The 19,764-nt window shown below is 43.0% G+C and overlaps 1 protein-coding gene across 1 annotated transcript in view; it reads left to right on the top strand.

The window, feature by feature from the left end:
* The window catches only part of LOC125011769 (neurogenic locus notch homolog protein 1-like), a 53,827-nt gene that overhangs the window by 3,265 nt on the left and 30,798 nt on the right, over positions 1 to 19,764 (top strand). Inside the window, 5 exon segments of the mRNA XM_047591086.1 lie at positions 12,558 to 12,682; positions 13,721 to 14,059; positions 17,373 to 17,495; positions 17,574 to 17,807; positions 19,553 to 19,708. Of these exon segments, the coding sequence (XP_047447042.1) occupies positions 12,558 to 12,682; positions 13,721 to 14,059; positions 17,373 to 17,495; positions 17,574 to 17,807; positions 19,553 to 19,708 (977 nt within the window).

Genomic DNA, 19,764 nt, shown 5'->3' on the forward strand with positions numbered 1-19,764 from the left:
TACCTCCAGCGCTGGTTAGTCAGAGCGATGAAAGTTGCTCCGTCTGAGAGCCGACAGTCTGATGAAAGCACCGCGGTGAAGATACAGATACAGGAGCTGGTTCTGTTCCTGAGCTTTGTGGCGCAGGACTTTGATGAAGTTCTGATTTTTAAGCTTGACTCTTGATCCCGTTGGAGTTGCACAAGAAAACAGTGATGCCTCAAGGCCCATTTACTGCTTTCATTTGCATCACCACTTAGACCTAGGTCGACTTTACTGATTCACAAGGGAAACTGCTTGGTCACAGTAGCATGGATGCAAAAAAAAATAAAATAATGTAAAAAAATCAGAGAAAACCACTAGTAAAAAGAAAAATAGGCGTAAGATAGTAAAAAAAAAAAGCAAAAAAAACATTAAATTAAAAGAAATCAAAGTAAATTTTGATAACAATACTAAATAAAAAAAGCAAAATAGGTGCAGGGTAGTTAAAAAATAAATAAACAAAAATTAAATTAAATTATGATAAAGACAGAAAAAAGAAAAACTGTTGCAAGGTTAAAAAATAAATAAATGTCAATTAAATTAAATTAAATTTAATGTAATAATGATAGTACACAGTAATAGTACAAAATAAGTGTAAAATAGTTAAAAAATAAATAAATGTAAAATAAATTAAATTATGATAACGATAGAAAAAAGAAAATTAGTTAAAGTAGTTAAAAATAAAACATTAAAAATTTGATTAAATTTGTGAAATAAATGAAATACAATAATATAAGCAAACATTACAGCTAAATAAACAAGAACACAAGCCTACACATAGGAAGGATAAATGATAATGTGCATTATATGGATGTAAAAGCACTGATGTGAATAATAAGCATATTTAATAAAAAAAAATGTTTGGACAAAAACTCCTAAAAGTTCTCCGGACAAATTCGTCTTTAGGTTTTACCTTCGACCTGCACGTGTCTGACACACCTGTGCTTTACAGAGATGTTTAAACCTGAAAAAATATTCTGGATTTCTTTTGAGGGGGGGGTGGGGTGTGGGAGGGGGTGCGTCAATGTTTAAGGATCTGAAGCCGTTGAAAACGTTAATCCTGCAGATAACGCTTCCTGGAATGTGCTACAGTAACATCCACCTCCATGAAAGTGAGGCCTTGTCTCTCCGGCTTCTTCATTCTTCAATGGCACCTCTGTGTGCTCCGGTCAGATGAGTCTATCTTAACTTCCACCCCCCCCCCCCCCTCCCCCCCCCGCCCTCCCTCCACAGACTCTGTGTCCCCCCCCCCTCCTCCATGCACCTCTATTCACAGCCAGGAAACGGCCTGAGAGCCGCCCGGGGGAAGAAAAGGTGCCGTATCTGATCATATCATCACACAACGAGAAGCACATAGCGCCAGGCTTTTTATATGGCCCCGGCTGACTGAAGAAGAAGAAGAAGAAGAAGAAGAAGAAGAAGTGAAGTGGTGGTGGTGGTGGTGGTGGTGGTGGTGGGGGGATTAAGCGACATTCGAGCCTCCCTGTTTGGCATATGCCACGACAAATCACATAAACTTTGATCAGCAGCGCCGAGAGGAGCGACCGTGTGCACATGTGTGTGCGCGTGAGACAAAGACGCCGTGCACGATCCAGACCACACTTCCTCATTTCTTTTTATTCTCAGCCAGACCACCTGTCTGTGGGCTACAACCAACAGGACACACACACACAGCAGCAGCAGCATGCTCCATAATACCCATGATTACTTGTGGTTTTTTGTGCGTTTCGGAGGCTCGGCGTGCCAGGTGCACTACTCTCGCCTCTCGCTCAGACTCACTGTGACAGGACATTTAGGAGAATGCAGCGTCGGAGCCTTTTGTAGCGAGACGGAGGCTGTTTGCTCAGTTCAGTTGAGCTGTTTGCAGATGCTAAGACTGATAACAGCCGTCGCGGGCTGTTAGGCAGAAGGTGGAAAAAATAAGGAGCTCCGGCACCACCTGTCCACACAGGGACACCGATCAGCCACAAGATTATGACCACGGACAGGGGAAGTGAATAGCATTTAAACCATCTTGTGACAATTAGATATTCTGCAGGGAAACCTCGTTAGCAAGACCCATGTGAGTTTCAAGGCACAATATCAGGAAGGTGGTTGTAATGTTATGCCTGATCCGTGTGCCTTAAATGCACACATGTCAGTACAGTCCTGTGGCGCCGCAGGGACGTTTTTCTCATGCTCTGGCTCTGGTCCCTGAACTCGACGAGTACAGTAAGAACCTGAGGGTCCAGTTGCACTTCACGTCAGCTTCCTCTAAGTGGTTCCCAGCCTCGTAAAGGAGGCGGCGGCAGAAAGTCATTAGAGGTGCAGAGACTCTCAGGACACACATACATGCATGCACAGAGACTGAGGGTTTGGTCCCTGTGGAGGGAGAGTGGGAGTGGGAGTGGGAGGGGAGGGGTTCTTTCCCATGGGCTGCGTCCGTAATGCTCCCAAATAAACAGGGTCTCTAATGAAGGCTGCCAGATGTGGGCTGGCCAGGTCAGCTCTCCTGTGCGATTAGAGAGGAAGGAAAAGAGAAGGACGTCCGTAAGGAGAGGGCGAGATGTGGGAGCGTCTCCCCCCCCTGTAATTTCTGCAGCCGGTTGGGATTCGGTGGCGGCGGCGACTTTGGTTTTTCGATTCCACAACAAACACCCGACAGCCCCCGGGTTTTTCGGTGCCAGGCTCGTTTTTTTTTTTTTTTTTTTCTTTAAGCGAAAGGGGGTTATTTTTATTCTGCAGCGCTCGGAAAATTTGTGTGAATTTCAGGCATTTAAGCGTTGATTTTTCTTTACAACCGTGATTGGTCGCTTGTACGAGCTGCTGGGAAAACACACGAGGGCAAGAAAGAAGGAGGAGGGGGGAGGAGGGGGGAGGAGGAGGCCCCTTGGGCAATGCTTTTAAAACAGATCAGACAGGACTAAAGGGGACTTAGCCCAGGAACAGGACCAAACAGCCAGGAAATGAGAACGAGTAGCGGGAGGTGGGACTGATGACGGGAGGAGGGGGAGTAGCTGGAGGCTCGTACATGCTCCACTGACACAGAATGAGACATCTGAGAGGCAGTTTCTGCAATTATTTGGAAAAAGGCACATTTCAAACTTTGGACTTTGTCACCTTATTGTCGATTTCTTCACATGTATCAGACGTAAAAAGTAACTGAAAAAAAACCTGCAAAAGACTGTGACAGCAGCAGAAAGTTTCTGTGTGATATAAAGTGTTAGTGCGAAAGATTCTCACAGTCCAGAGTTTGATTGGTTGAGATTTATTTATTTAGAATATATTCAAAAGATGCAACATATTCTAAAGGGAGTCAGAGTAAAGTAAAGTAAAACGTATCTAGTCCCTTTTCTTCTTCTCGTCCCTTTTAACTTGAATGTTTCTATATTTTTAGAGAAAACAGGTTCTACACTATACGTCCTGTTTCATCCATTTATCTCTTGAGTATTATTATATATATTTTTATCTGTTTTAAAAATTTCGGCTGAGTAGAGATCGACCGATATGGATTTTTTTTGGGCCGATACCGTTATCGATTTTTTTTTACGTCAGCATTGGCCGATACATGCTGCCGATTTTTCAGAGCCGATATTTGGAACCGATACTACTTTTTCTCCTTTTATTTACACAATGAAAGTAACACAATGATAACAAATGTGATAACAAATGTGAGGAGCAATGTATGGGCTGCACGGGTCCTCAGCGTCTCCAGCAGCACAGGGCTGCCTGTGGAGGCGCCTGTCTGAAAATCTTGCTGGGGAAAATATATCGTACGTGACCTATGAATTTTAAAATTAAAATTTCCTCTCAAATTCTAACCCCCATCTAGATTTCTAAAAAGTTTTTAGATCGTAGGTGTTAATGCATTATTTTTTGCATCACTTGTGCATCACTTGTGCTGTTTCCACAACATCCATGAGGTTTACCAGTTTTGGTAAATAGCAAATTGGTACTATGTATGTTAGGGCTGGATGAAGGTAAACTATATTTCCTTCCTGTTTTTGTTTTTTTGTTTTTTTTTATATTGCAAACTTGCCAAATAATTCTTCAAGCTTCTCTCTTTTCTCCCTATTATCTATTATTTGAGGTTCTGGCTCTTTTGCAATCTTCATTACACAGTCATTTCAGGTCACGGTAACATTGTGAAAGAATAGGAGGAAATAAAAGTTGTCTCCTCTAAGTTACTGCTGCACAAATGTAGTGATGGCAAAGTTGTCAAAATCAACAGAGTTGAAGACAAGTTGGGACGAACAGAAGCTTGGTTTACAATCAGCGGATTAATACGTCCCCCTTTACTGTTTGACCTATTACGTCAAATAATAAACAACTGGAGTCGTCGTAAACAACAACCAGATGGATAATAGTTCAGCTTTTTAATCTTATACGTAATGTTTGCGCTATTTATGGTTCAGATAAGATGGAACCATCCCTCAGGTGGTTCTGCTACCGGCTCTGATTACCTTCTTCTTCTTCTGCACCCGCTTTCTTGGTTGTTTTTGTTCTGGGTCACATGAAGCACGTGCACACGCGTTGTCTAGTTAAAGCCTGATTAAGGCGTAAACATGCCGGAGAAAAATCAATTTCCATTCTCATTATTTGTGTGTCTTAATTAGATAAGGAGAACATGCTTACATGACTTTAAGGTGTCCAGTTAAAGTCAGATTAAGGCAATAATTGTTTTTTTTTTTTTTTTTTTTTACATTGTGCATGCAAACGCACTGAATGTCAGGCTCCGTTCTGTCTTGACGTACATGCACTTGTTTTTAATAACAACTCTGAAAGAACTAGACATTATCTCACGCGTAGACGGTGGAAAAAATAGAAATATTGAACTGTTCATCAAACATTAATAGACCGAAGCTGGAAAACATTGAAGACCAGCTACTATAAAGATAAACTATCCACCACAAACTTTCTGAATCAGGTTGTTGCTTTAATAATAAAAATGTATTAGACGAGAGGCCCCTGTTTTCTGTAAAAAGGCCGCTCAGATTAAAGTGGGAATAGATCGGAATAGATCACCTCACATGGAAACAGTTCACGTAAACCCGGCCAGTGAAAGCAGGATTCATATTTAGTTATATTCTAGGGAGCTCTCCTTTAATGTTCAGTATCGGCCGATCCGATCTCCCGAAGTCTTTCCTCGTCTCCTCCTTGAGTCGCCTGGATTCGGTCCAATAAATCTGCCTTTAAGTCGGAGTTAATGTGGTGTGGAGAGGGTAAGAAATGTCCTGGTCCTCCAGCGCAGCCATGAACTCTCTGACCCGCTCTGGAAAATGTGTCTCCAGGAAACTTTTACCTTCTTTTTGGCTGCAGCCTTTGACCCGACTGGACTCCATAGAGTCTCTAAACACAGCGGACGTGTTTAGCCACCTGATTTTGGTTTTATCCTACATATCCATAGTTATGTTGTTTACAGATTCTCTCACAGAGCTTTACGTGGCACAGTAATTGAATAAATGCGCAACCCAATTCAATAAGCTTCTTAAAAAGCATCCAGAGCTGCCAGAATCTGCTCGTTTTGCTTGTACACAGTGCACATGTGTAGCCTACATATTACAAGTCTCCCTCTGACCTCAGAGAGGTGGCATATGGCAGATTGGCCCCGACTCTGAGGAAAACCCCTTTAGAGCGACGCCTGGCCGAGGGTCAGATGTCACCACAACATCTGCTGCAGGCTCGAAGCCGCCGCCCGCCTCCCCGCCCGCCCGCCCGCCCGCCCCGGCCCTGTAACGCATCCCATCAGCGATGGGGACTTGTTGCCATGAGCTACCGAGGCAGCAACAGAAGAAGAGACAGGGCAGAGGAGGACAATGAGGCCCGATGGGCAGGGATGACAGAGGAGATAATAACAGTATCGCTCTCACCACGGAGATAATTCCACCGCTGTCCTGCAGTTATACGACACCTCCCGAACACCTGATATTTGCTCAGCTTCTGATTTGTGCTCCTCTTTTCATGTCTTCTTTATTTACCTTTCCAGCGGCCTCTGGTTTACCTGCTGCTGTTGAGATTATCCCTCTGTCCGGGCCGGGTTTGGGCCGGCGGGGCAGGGCAGCCTCCCGCTTGTTGGAGCAGCTGCTTGGCTGTGTTTGTTTGCTCTGAGTCGTTGAATATCTTTTGTCTCGTTTGAGCTCTTATCGAGGCAGTTAAAAAACCCTGGCGGAGCCTGTATTTGACGGGCCCTCGCCAAGTTAAAGAGCAAACTGTTAGCATTCTTTGCCTAGCGTGTGCTACAGTTGTTTGGACAGCGTGTCCACGTGCTCCGAGGTGAGGCCGCCGGGGGCTTTATCTGTTTGCCTTTCGGGCCCCGGCGTGAGATGCAGAGCCGGGTTTTGCGAGGGCAGGTGCCAGTTTTCGAGGCCGGTGTGAGTTTTTTCAGGTAACCATAAAGTGCGGCTGCCAGAGAGTCTCTATTGAGGCCTTCTCGGCTTAGGAATCAGGACAGGAGACTCTTTTAGAGTAAACACCAGAATTCCTCCTGGCAGCCGGCCGGCCCAGTCTTTCCTTTCTCAGTCTCAATACCCGACCAAACCAGTTCCAGGGTCCTTTCTTTCAGACCCCTTTGTTTGTCCCACTGCTTGTGTCTGGGTTTTCGTTCTGATCTTTTCCCTTTTGACTCAAGCTTAGTCTGAAACATTAGATAGATAGATAGATAGATAGATAGATAGATAGATAGATAGATAGATAGATAGATAGATAGATTATATGTAAAATATCCAAAGGTAACATAAGATTCAGAAAGAAATATATAAAAATATACAAAAATACATATACAAAACTGTACAAAGTATGCATAAAAATGTAAAAATATATACAATATACTAGAATAGATAGATGTATAGATAAATACTATATCCCATGCGGGTATCCAGAGCAAAAAAAAGTAAAAAATAAAAATACAAATATATATAAAAATCTCTAAAATATCCAAAGGTAACATAAAATTTGGAAAAAATACATAAAAATATGCAGAAATATACAAAAAATCTCGCATATGCATAAAAAAGTATGTATAAAATGCTAAAATATATATAAAATACTAGAATAGATAGATGGTAGATAAATACTATATTCCATTCAGTATCCAGTAGTACTGTTACAGAGCAATAAGAGTAAAAACTAAAAGTATAGTGAAGTATAAAGTATAAAGTTATTGTATATATAAAATGTACATATAAAGTTTATACAAAAGATCCATAGTTAAGATAAAATTTAGAAAAAAATACATAAAAATATGCAGAAATATCCAAAAAATCGTGCATATTCATAAAAAAGTAAAAAGAAAAGTATGTATAAAATGCAAAAATATATACAATATACTAGAATAGATAGATGATAGATAAATACTATATCCCATTCTGTATTCAGTAGTACTGTTACAGAGCAATAAAAGTATAAAATAAAACTATAGTGAAGTAGAAAGTAGAAAGTTATTGTATATATAAAATGTACATATAAAGTTTATACAAAAGATCAATAGGTAACATAAAATTTAGAACAAATATATAAAAATATGCAGAAATATACAAAATATATATGAAGTAATACGCATAAATATAAAAATAAGTACAATATACTGGATATGTTAGGATATTATAAGATATGTGATGATATAAAACGTGCGCATAAATCATTTTAAAGTCAGTGTGTGAATATATTAATGAACCTGGACATTAACGTAGCAGGAAGTGAAGCGTCATGTGACTGAAGCAGCGTCTCTGCCTGGTTCTCCTGGTTCTCCTGGTTCTCCTGGTTCTCCTGGTTCTCCTGGTTCTCCTGTCGCGTAGAGAGAGAAGGAGGCGACTCGTAAATCTAAAATGTGATGCTGCACACGTGAAAAGTGAAAAGAGTTTTGGAGGGAAACGCGGTGCACAGAGGGGAGGACGGCAGGGATGGCTTTGAACAGAGGAAGTGAAAGCAGTAATGGAGGAGGAGGGAGGGAGGGAGGATTGAGGAGGGAGGGGGGTAAAAATTCAGGAATGAGCTTCATCTAATGAAGGATGATTCTGAGAGAGAGAGGAGAGAGGGGGGGTGTAACAGCTGAATTACGCCCCGGCCTGTGGTCAGCTCTGAATGGGGAGGGGAAACAATGGGCCCACTCATCCTTCCCTCCACTGAGTATTTAGAGGAGAGGGTGGGAGGAGGGTGAGGAGGAGGGAGGAGGAGGGGGGTGGTGATGGCATTCAGATACAGACACTGCAAAGAAATGTCTGAAAATTAAGAACAAACTCAAGTTTTAACCCCAGACTGACCCTTTATCGTTCCCCCGGGTCGTATGTGAGACGGCGGCAGCTTTTCTGAACCAATCAGATCTTGTGTGTGACAACTTTAAATTAATCAAGAACAAAACCACTTAGAGTAACTTTGACTTTAGTGATAGAAACTTCAGAGTCTTGTCTTTCAAAAGAGACCAAGACCAAGAATGAGCTCCAACATGTCCATGAACATTCAAGTTTGTGTTTTTTTTTGCTATGGGCATCACTCAACTCTGTCCAGACTTGAGGACAGTAGTAGGTGCAATGGAGAGGGAGGAGGAGGAGGAGGAGGAGGAGGTGGAGGAGGAGGCGGGGGAGGAGGAGGAGGAGGGACCGGCCCGGGGCAGCAGCTGCCGTCTCCTCATTAACATGCGCACCTGCTCCCTGCGGCCTCTTTCCAGGGAGCTCGTGTGGCGCCTCACGACCTCAGCACCCGCCACCGCTGGGGCCTCGCTGGACTGGTCTTCAAGCGGCCTCCCTCCTTCCCTCCCTCCCTCCCTCCCTCCTTTCCTCCTTCCCTCCCTCCCTCCCTGCAAAGCACACATACGTCTGCTGTCCTCCCTGGGACTGGAGACGGGGAGTTGCACTAGTCTCTTAATGACGTCACCAATAAAACGCCAGTAGAAAGTAGTGAATGCTGTGAGCTGCAGATATGTATAGCCTGTATAAAAACAGGCTGCAGCTCAGCAATGTCAGTAGCATGTAGTAGTACTGCACAGAGAGTTGTTAGATGGGATAGTGCAGCAGGTATCTCCTTGAAGCTAAAGGTCTTTATCAAATAGTTAGCGTTAGCTGATGTCTTCTCAGATGCGTAGTAGCAAGACGCAGCGTCACCGAGTCTCCGTTTCAACTTTACACTCCAGATTTTAAATTGTGTTGAAAGGCCAAATAAAACTAGACTCATTATAAATAATTTACGCCGCACCTTTTCCTGAATATCGTCGTCATGTTGGTGCACGTCTGGTGCACGGGAGAAACGATGAAAAGGAAAAACGCTAGCAGGCTTCAAATGCTTGAAAGCATTTTAGTGGAACAATGCATCCCATCAACCAATCAGGAAATGACGTGTCAATGGTTGCTAAGGAAGAGGGAAAAGTCGTGGGAGTGACGCTATGTTCAGTCTCTGGAGCGACTGCAGCCAGAGGTTTTACATATTTTTGCTGGTTGTTACATCTGATAAGTTTGTATAAATGGTCCTAAATAGTTGGACAAAAATAGATTTCCTGCATTTTAATGGAAATAGTTATAAATACCTTTGTTGTTTGCTAAATTTCTACATAAGTTTTTGAACTTTAAAAGTTATAAAAATTTATTTGTTAAAAAATACTTTTTCTTACTCAGATTTCACAGTTGTTATGTGGTTTTAGGTCCAGTGTGTTAATACATTCTGTCAAAATGAAAAAAATGGGAGGTAATGCTGAAAAGAATGAAACCAAACAAGGCAACAAGGTGAAATCTAAAGACAAAACCAAAAGTAGTTGGACTCCAGAGGGTTAAAGTGTGAGTTTCCGTAGGTTTTAATGTGAAGCTGTTTTATCAGATGTTCTTTGTTGGTTTTGCAGATTAATCTTGGTTCTCGACCCCCTGAAGGGTTTGTTGACGCTGAGCGTTGGTCTCAGACTGCTGCATGTCTCATATCTGGTGTCTTAAGTCTCTTTAAGTGTTGCCCTTTTCGGCCATTTGGAACCTAGATGGTGTGAAAAGATGCCAAAAGTTCCAGCTTCACTCATTGTGTTTCCATGCACAGGTTATGCTCTAAAATTCGACTTTGTGAATGTGGTTCTAGTCCCTGTTTACGTGCAGCGGAGAAAATGGAATAATGGACGGAAACCTCCTCCTCCTCCTCCACACTATGGCGATATGTCAACTGGTTAATACCTTTCTGGTCGTTCATAACATCAGCACTGGACGATTTTTCTGAGCCGATACTTGGAGCCAACGCTGCTTATTCTCCCTCCATGTGTCACCAAAAATGGTGACACATGTTAGAAGCATCAATTTAACTAAAAAAATTAACATTTATTGGACTCAAAGAGCCTCTGGCATCTCCTTTTTTTTCACCTACATATCGGCCGATACTACCAGTAAAAAATGGAAATAGTCGATCTCTAGATAATAGTTCAACTTTTTAATGTGTGAACTACTTATGGTGCAGACAAGATGGCGCTGTTCCTCAGGTGATTCTCTGTTTACCTTCTTCTTCTTCTGCGACCGACTTTCTTGGATGTTTTTGTTCTGGGGTCACGCACATGTGTTGTCTAGTTAAAGTCGGATTAAGGCAGCATTTCATTTTTTTTTCATGTGCATGTCCAGTAAACTGTGTCTAAATCTGGGTTTATATGCAAAGAGAGTGAACTGGTGCATGTAGCAGGTCTGACGTCGGCCTTCTGCCTCTGCTGCTTGTTTGACCTTAAAGCCACAATGCCTCTGGGGGGTAAATGACCCACTGCCCGCCGAGGTACCACCCTCCCTCCGCTCTGGCCCTCGGTGACAAGCCGCCGCTCTCTGCTACTGTTTATGCAGCGGGCAGCCTAGCATGTGATGTTTTCTTTCCCCCTCGCCACAGTCCCAAGGCTGCATAATCCCGCCGAGAGGGAGACCCTGTCCAAACACAGGGCCGGGCCTCCACCTACACACACACATACATGGTGGGGTGGGGGGGGGGCGTCCTGGGAATGTGTGGGGACATGGTCCTGACAGACTCACTGGCTCTGTTCAGGTATTTGAGAGTGAATTTGTCGTGGGAAGGCCGCTCTGATGTCAGCGAATAATACGAAACACGACTACGTATCTGCTTCCTCTGCACCAGGAACGTACCTTTCAGTACGATTTCGTCTTTTCGTTTCATCCCTCGTCCGATTGCTCGGGGCAAATCCTCCCTCCGGGGAGGAAAGAACAACAAGAAGTCGAGACGGTGGCACGACGCTTTTGAAGCTGCTGTAATGTTGGATCGCAGCTCAAAAACACGACGTCCTCGTCCTCGGGATGAATGAGCGCTGACATAAAGGGTCAAAGGGAGCACGTTTCAGGCCTGGGAGCCGCCGAAAGGCTCCCGGCTCGGCTGCTTCTTCCTGTGTCTTAACTTCTGGAAAAGACGGATTAGGGAACAAAAAATTCCAAACGCCGCGTATTCTTATTGTTCTTATCTCCAGTGCTTTTTCGAGCAAACGCCTTGTTTTTGTAGCGGCCGAGCCTCGCTGGCCACCCACCGATGTTGACGAGGGCGCTGGATCTGGAATATGATGAGAATGTGGCAGGAAGGGAAGGTCGAGAGCAGCAGGGCTCGGTTCTTCGTTGTTGTTGCATGGTCAAAGCTAAATATCTGGTTTATCTGTTGCTTTCATCAAGTACAAGCTGATTTAAAATGCTTTTTTTTTGCAAATCTGGTGCAGCTAAAGTTCCTGCTTTGAAATAAAAACAATAATTTATCAGTTTTGCAGATGATCATCAAGTATTAGGTATTTTTTTTCTTGTTGCATAGAGTTGGATTTGCATCACGTGGACCTGAATGCAACTATTAAAAGTTCCTGTGTGCATAATCTTCATGCACAATCTTGTGCATGTGTAAACACTGTTCTCTGTCAAGGTGTGTGTGTGTGTGTGTGTGTGTGTGTGTGTGTGTGTGTGTGTGTGTGTGGTCCTTTTGTCGAGCGCTGCGTATCCTCCAGGGACGAACCTCTTTGTAATTGTAAATGTGCGTCTGTGATGTGCCTCTGGGAACTCGTCGGCTCGGGAGTCCGAGTGGTTTTCACGATTCAGACTTCGACCTGTGAGAAACATCACAGGCGCCCCCCCCCATCCTCCCTCCCTTCTGTTTTACAGCCTCAAACACATTGTTCATGGGAGGTGACGGTAGAAAGACGGATGTCCCATTTAAACCATAGTTTCTCATGGCTGTGTTGTTGTAAAAAAAGAAAAGAAAAGAACACACCAGCGCTCATCTCATTTAAGGAGAAGTGGATGAAGCTGATTTATAAGCACTGTAGGACATAAAGACGGGACCTTCGCTAGTGGTGCGTTAGTCCCGTGAACTCTTGACTTACTGGACGAATAAAAATAGCGTCTGGAAATTCCCTTTGACTGCTCCCACTCTTTGTGATGCTAAATGACGCAAATAAATAAGCAAAGGACGTTTATTAGCCGACCTCTGCATCTCCAGGACCAAAAGTTTCCATTAAATCATCCGTTAAATGTGACAGAGTCGGGTGGAGGATGAGTAGCGTCCCGTGTCCTGATACTAACCGGATCTCGATGCATCTTCAGACCAGTTGAGTGACTCCTAATGTTCTTCCCCAGGTGCCCGGATGGAAGCAGGTGCCAGGTCCGGGACCCGTGCACCAGTTCGCCGTGTCTCAACGGAGGCACCTGCGAACCCGACAGCGTCGAGGTGTTCAAGTGCCGCTGTCCACCTGGATGGATAGGTAACGCAGTGGCTTTCACCTACTTCAATAGAAAGTGCTAACTTCAATCTATAGACCTGTTTTAATTTGTATTGATAGGCAAAGTAAAACTACACCTATAGAAATAATTCATGCCGCACTTTTTCCAATTGGTGGTGAAATGCATCCTATCAGCCAATCAGGAAATAATATGTCAATAGTTGCTAAGGAAGAGGGAAAAGTTGTGGGAGTGATGCCATAGACAGAGATTTGGGACGTTTAGATATGAGCACTGGTTGTTACACCTGATAGTTTTGTAAAAGGTTGTAAATAGTTGGACAAAAATCCGTGCGTTTCCTGCATTTTAATAGAAATACTGATAAATAGGTTTGTAGTTTGCTACATTTGTACATAAGCTTCAGAAGTTCACACTTTGGATTTGCATTCTAAGTTATAAAAATGGTCCTTTACACATGTTTGTGGTTTTCATAGCGGGAAAATCTAACTTTTTCCTACTTGGATTTTATGGTTTAAGTCTGGTTTAAGGTCCAATGTGTAAAAAAATTAATTGTAAAATGACAAAGTTGACGTTGTGCTGAAAAGAATGAAACCAAACAAGATGAAATATGAAGTGAAAACCAAAAGTAGTGAAAAACGAGGGTTAAATAAATAGATATTCATTTAATATTCTTAAACATTTTTATTACTAGTGACATTAAATATTATGGATAAAAAGTGTATTTTCCTTGGAGGGATTATTATAAACCTTGATCCTTTTCCATTTGCTCTACTTTTATTGTCATTAACGGTCGTTTAACTGAATTATCTTAGTTGGCGGATTATAAACAGGACAGAGAATTTAAAAATAAAACTTAGAGTGACCATAAAGTCCAGCTTGTCAGCATTTTTTTTTTTTCCATGTGATCTACTGGCTCCTAGAATCACTAGAGCAGATAACTGAAGTAAAAGCTGTGTTTAAGGGTCATTCTGAGGGTTTGAATTTAGATCTAATGACATGTTTGTTCCTTAAATTCCTCTGACCCTCAATTAAAAGGCGCGTATACGTGTCTCCGCCCTCAGATAAACGGTGCCATGTCGCCGACCCCTGCACCTCGAACCCTTGCGCCAACGGCGGCCAGTGCTCTCACATCGGGACCAGCTACATCTGCGCCTGCACGGCCTTCTTCAAAGGCGAGAACTGCAAGCAGGACGTCAACGAGTGCGACGCCAAGCCGCCGCCGTGCAGGAACGGCGGCGTGTGCGTCAACGAGGTCGGCGGCTTCCGGTGCCAGTGCCCGGCCGAGTTCACGGGGGCGAACTGCGAGAACCGCTACCTGCCCTGCAGCCCGTCACCCTGCCTCAACGGAGGCACCTGCATCCAGAGAGGAGAGACCAGCTACGAGTGCTCCTGTGTTCCAGGTACATATTTAGAGACTTAGTATTATTATTATTTGCTTTTGTGATGACCTGTGTACGTTTCTGTTCAGAAAAAGACAAAAAAACCCCAAAAACAATTAAAATTTATTTCATTTTCTGTTTCTAAAGACAAAAAAAATGACTGTTTTTTCCACATTTTGCCACCGGAAGTTGTCATTTTCAAATTAAGAGCACGTACGGTGATGGTTCTGTGTAACAGTTTTAGAAACAATAAAAGGAAAGAAGACAAGACTTCAGAAAAACTAAGCTGCATATTTCAGGTAGAAACTAAAAACAACTAAAAACTGCTACATATATAATATATTCAGGGAATAGTTAGCTACTAGCTAACATTACTCCGATATGTTGCAACCGGAAGTTGCTCTTTTCAAAGTAAGAGCACATATGAGGATGGTGCTAACTATATGACTTCTATCTGAAATCTTTGCACATATCATCAGAGTAATGTTAGCTAGCAGCTAACTATTCCCTGACTATATTATATGCAGCTATGTTTAGTTTTTACCTATTTGCACGGGATTAGTTGTATCTGAGGACGTCCTGTGATTCACATATTTCCCCCTAAGTCTGTATTTCATGTGTCAAACTCTGTGTTTTACTCAAATTCATGATCCGTTGTTATGGCTCTGCTACTTTCCATCTCACTCCGCTGTGTCAGACACAGATTTTAATAACTTTATGAAAATTACTGGAAGCCCCCAGGTAAAACTAGTCCTTGTGTGAATAGGGCTAAACTCTTTTATTGTTTTGAAAAACAACGTCCATCAACTTCTGTTACGCAGCACCGTCCTCATGCGTGCTCTTACTTTGAAAGCGACAACTTCCGGTTTGCTAAATATGACTGAAACACGAGCATGTTTTTGTTTTTGTCTTCCAATGATCATATTTTTTGTTTAGTTTGTGTTTTATTTGTCCTTTCCTTGAATTTCAGTTTCAATTTCTGAATTTTAAAATGAAAAAAATCAAATAACCACAAATTTTTGTCCTTTTCTGAACCGAAAATCCAATGACATAAAAAACACACACAGGCCTTTAATATAACTGCAGGTCATTCACGCTTCATGTATGTTTCCATGTATGTTTTGGTCATCGGATTTCCTGCATCGGTGATACTAAACCTGTATTTACTTGGTATGGGATCAATACCACGGTGCCCGGTATCGCCCAGTATCACCCAGTATCGCCCGGTATCGCCCAGTATCGCCCAGTATCGCCCAGTATCGGCCAGTATCGGCCAGCTCTGGTATCGGGGCCCAGATATTTTATGAGGCGGTTTTACAGAAAGCTCTGACCGGCCCTCATGGACTCATTTTTAATTTCCTCTCGTTCTCTGTGAATGTCAGAGCTGCTGCTGCTGGTTTAGTGGTGATGTCATTTAAGGCAGGGCTGTTCCTGCTTGTGTTGTGTCCTCCTCTGCTCGTGTGTGTGTGTGTGTGTTTGTGTGTCGCTGCTGTGCTCAGTGTGTGTGTGTGTGTGTGTGTGAACGAGGCAGAGCAGGAAGGCATCCCGGTCTTATCGTGAGGAAATGGTCAAAGGACAACATCCTTTTCACATGGTGGAGAGAACGCGAGGCGGCCTGGGACCAGGGTCCTGCCCACCTCAGCGTCCTCACCCTCCGCACACAGCGACTTCTCTTTGTTTGCTTTAGAGACTTTACGCGTTCAAGCAGGGAACTCGCTCCCAGCTTCACATCTCGTCTCACTGACGGCGACTCTGGTAACCAGGGCGTAGAAATCTTCACCGTCCCTCGTAGCTTCCTAAAGTCTTTCCTCGTCCTCTTGAAATAAATCGTGTTCTCTGCTCCAGAAATGTTCTGGTCCTCTCTTCTTTTAAATGTTTGTTGCCTTTGACGTTTGAGTGGACTACGTGGATCCTGTTTTAGTTGATCTCCTACTTCCACCTCCGTCCGTCTGGAAGTTCTTCCCCAGAGCAGACATGTTCAGTAGGGACGGATACGGTTCAGGTTTTATCTGATACCGGAGCTTAAAGAGTGAAAACTTTGTCCATAAACGGAACCTTTTTATTTTTAAGACATTTTGTGACGTGCAAGTTGAACAGAATATTAATTTAAATAATATAAATACAACTAAGACTGAGAAATAAATGAACCAGTATAATAATATTACTAATAAAACCAGTGTTGTGGGGTCTTTCAGGCATCAGAGACGCTACATTTCTGGTCTTTTAATAAAATGCTAATGCTAATGCTAATGCTATGTGTGATCAGATGTTGAATGTAATTCCAGGTGTTTCCTCCGTTGTTGCATCTTTAGACAAACGTCTGTCGTCAGAGATTTTAAAGGTTCACTTCCATCTATGCAGGAGAAAAACTGAGAAACAGAGCTAAGGATGCTAAGCTAATAACAAACTCAATGAAGCACCCAGATCAGCCTGGTTAATACCGTTAGCATTGGCACCGTTAGCATCATGGTACCAGTATCAGGACCCGTCCCTAATGTTTAGTCACACTTTCTTCTTCTTCTTCTACTTTCATATTTGGCAGCTTTCATTCTCGCCAACCGTTATTAAAACAGAAGAAGAAGAAGTTTGAGGCGAGTGGGATGTAGTTTTGGTTTTCCTCAGACCTAAAATAAATGATTCCATCCGCAGGGATTCAGCCAAAACCCGATCATTTCATCATTTTCCTGCACCGACCGGGAACGTCCTGCGTTCATCGTTTTTTTTTTTTTCATGCATGTAATTCTGACGCTTTCATAAACTCCAGGCTGTTAATCTTTATTTCTGTGTTGATAGTTCTGGAGTGGAAACAGCGAGTCGACAGAACGAACTGAATCTTCTGTAGCCAAAACATTTATGTGTTTAGAAAAACAAACACACAAAGAAACCAGGGATGTGGAGGAGGCAGCCACAACATCCAACATCCTTCATGCATGTCATGTCTATATATATATATATGGAGCAGTTTGCAAAAAAACAACATGAAATTCATTTAAGCTTCCCACCGAGTTTTTCATAAATTGGACCAGAAGTCTGCACTGAACCGTCCGTTACGTTTTATATAACCCAACGTTCCACTTGTTCAGTCCTGCGGTCGCCTGTTGTGTAACAGCGCAGCAGAGTGGATGTCATTACATGGCAGCCTTCGCCACAAACCTCTGCGATGCCACAGCTGCCTTCTTCCTTCTCGGGAAGGAAAAAGGCAGTTGACCACATTTAACTGCAGAGAACTTTCATTCCCGCTGTTGTAAAAAAAAAAAAAAAAAAAAAAAAAAAACATGTTGTTTTCAAACTGGGAGGAAGGAGAAACTGAACTAAATCATTCGTTTCCTCTCAGGTTTTACAGGCAAAAACTGCAACCACAACATCGACGACTGCCCCGGCCACGAGTGCCAGAACGGGGGGACGTGCGTGGACGGAGTCAACACCTACAACTGCCAGTGCAAACCCGAATTCACAGGTTTGATGAAGCAGACGTCCAGGTCACGTGCCAGCGATGCCGCCGGCGCTTTAATATTTCCGTCTCGTCCTCTCTCAGGTCAGCTCTGCACGGAGGACGTGGACGAGTGCCAGCTGATGCCCAACGCGTGCCAGAACGGCGGCACGTGCCACAACACGTACGGCAGCTACCAGTGCGTGTGCGTGAACGGTTGGGCCGGAGACGACTGCAGCGAGAACATCGACGACTGCGCCAGCGCCGCCTGCAGCCCCGGCTCCACCTGCTACGACCGCGTGGCTTCGTTCTACTGCGAATGCCCCCACGGACGCACAGGTACCGGCCCGGTCACACAAGCACAAGCTCACGTTGTTGTGGAGCAGGTGCTTCATTAACGTGTCTTCCACCAAACTAGTTTAATAAAAGTGGCAAAAATGCACATTCATGTGTTCATTTCACTAAACTTTGTCCGTGTTGAGCCTCTAATTTCCTCCTAAAAGTCGTCTTTCTGCTGTCGCCTCGTCTCTATTCCAGCATATGAGCTACTGTTGTGAAGCTCTTTATCTCCTGCATAAGTCAGTCAGGTCCAAATATGGTCACATCCTTTATATTGGAAACCAATCGTGAAAGTAGAAAGGTTGATCTGAAGCTAAACTCTCATTGGTTGGTGTTGATTTCTGACAACGTGATTGGTTCAAAAGTGACCAGATATTCTTTGTTTATCTACGAGCAACATTTAAAAATTCAGTGAAGTCTGATATAAAAAGAAAATTGCAACTGAAATTATCAAGAAAACTGAAAGAAAAGGCAGATGAAGGAGACGAGACAAGAAGTCAGACTCATCTGAGTTCATCCAGAAGTAAACTGTCTTTGGTAAAAGGAGACGAAGGTGGAGACGATCAGCAGTGGATCATCATTCATGTTTCACACTGGATGAACTTATTGAAAATTTATTCTGATATTTTGATATTATACATGTTGATATGATTATATGTTGTGTTTTGGAGGATTTGAGTAGATTTGGTTTTGGTTCATGGTGGTTTCCAGTAAAAAATATCCATGATTTTACAATGATATAAAACTATAAAAGGAGTTTTTCTGCTGCTCTGAGCCAGAAATCTCCACTTCAGTATCATTTACACAAACCAAACCTTCCAGATTTATTCCTAAATAAATTCTGCAGGTATTTACAGAGGGGATTTATCATATATCATTCAGAGCCTGATTTATAGAACATTTTACTCCTAAAAACATGGCAAAAAGTTATGTTTTTTCGAATGTTGACAGTATTTTGTGATAAATCCCTCGGAAATCTTGGAAATTTTGAACCTCACTTTATCCATTATTCAGATTTCTGTTCTGGAAACGTGTGCAAATTAGTATTTATGTAAGTAATCAACTGGAGAAGTTTCATGGTGACATCTAATTTAATATTTTACCTTATTCACCTGTAGAGTCTGGTCTTAAAACTGTGACGCTCATGAAGCTGATCTTTGGTTTTTCCTACGGTTCCAGGTTTAAATATTTCTTTCTTTTTAACTTTGATGGTCACTTAGGTTCATATTATTCCCATTTAAAGACACAAACGTGAACAACCTCATGTGAAGCCATGTTCCCGTTTCTGCTGAACACAACACTCCTCCTCCTTCTTCACCGTTTATTCATGAAGCACATTTAAAAAAAAACAGAGAAACCAAAGAGTAAAACACGAGTGTTAAGACACGAGTGTTTATAAACAGGCCTGATGTGCACTGGTTGGAGAGAGTTTGAGGGCTGCAGCTTCAACCTCGTTCTTGGGACAATCCAAAGACAGAAGGAGTCCAACCTGAAGGACGGGGTCCGGGGGGAGATGTTAAATAACATGCACATAGCACGTTTATAGAATCGTGTTGCATGCAGGGTGTTGTGATTAGACTGAATTGTTTTCTCTCGTGCTCTTTAATGCATTTACTGAACGTTTATGGAGAAGATGCAAGAAATTATTTTACTCAAACATTCAAAGTGTGAGAAGTTTAAAAACTCGGTGGTTCCCAGACGTGTTGATGACCATTTCGCCGGCTGTTTGTGTGTGTTTGTCTCAGGTCTGCTGTGTCAGCTGGACGACGCCTGCATCAGTAACCCGTGTCAAAAGGGCTCCAACTGCGACACCAACCCCATCACCGGAAACCACGTGTGCACCTGCCCCATGGGATACTTCGGGCCTTCCTGCGACCAGGATGTGGACGAGTGCTCGCTGGGTAAAGCTCTCTCCTGCTTTCGTTGTTTAATTACCCACATTCAGGAATCGTCTTCA

The sequence above is a fragment of the Mugil cephalus genome, chromosome 8 (assembly GCF_022458985.1).
Source record: "Mugil cephalus isolate CIBA_MC_2020 chromosome 8, CIBA_Mcephalus_1.1, whole genome shotgun sequence".
Lineage (NCBI taxonomy): Eukaryota > Metazoa > Chordata > Actinopteri > Mugiliformes > Mugilidae > Mugil > Mugil cephalus.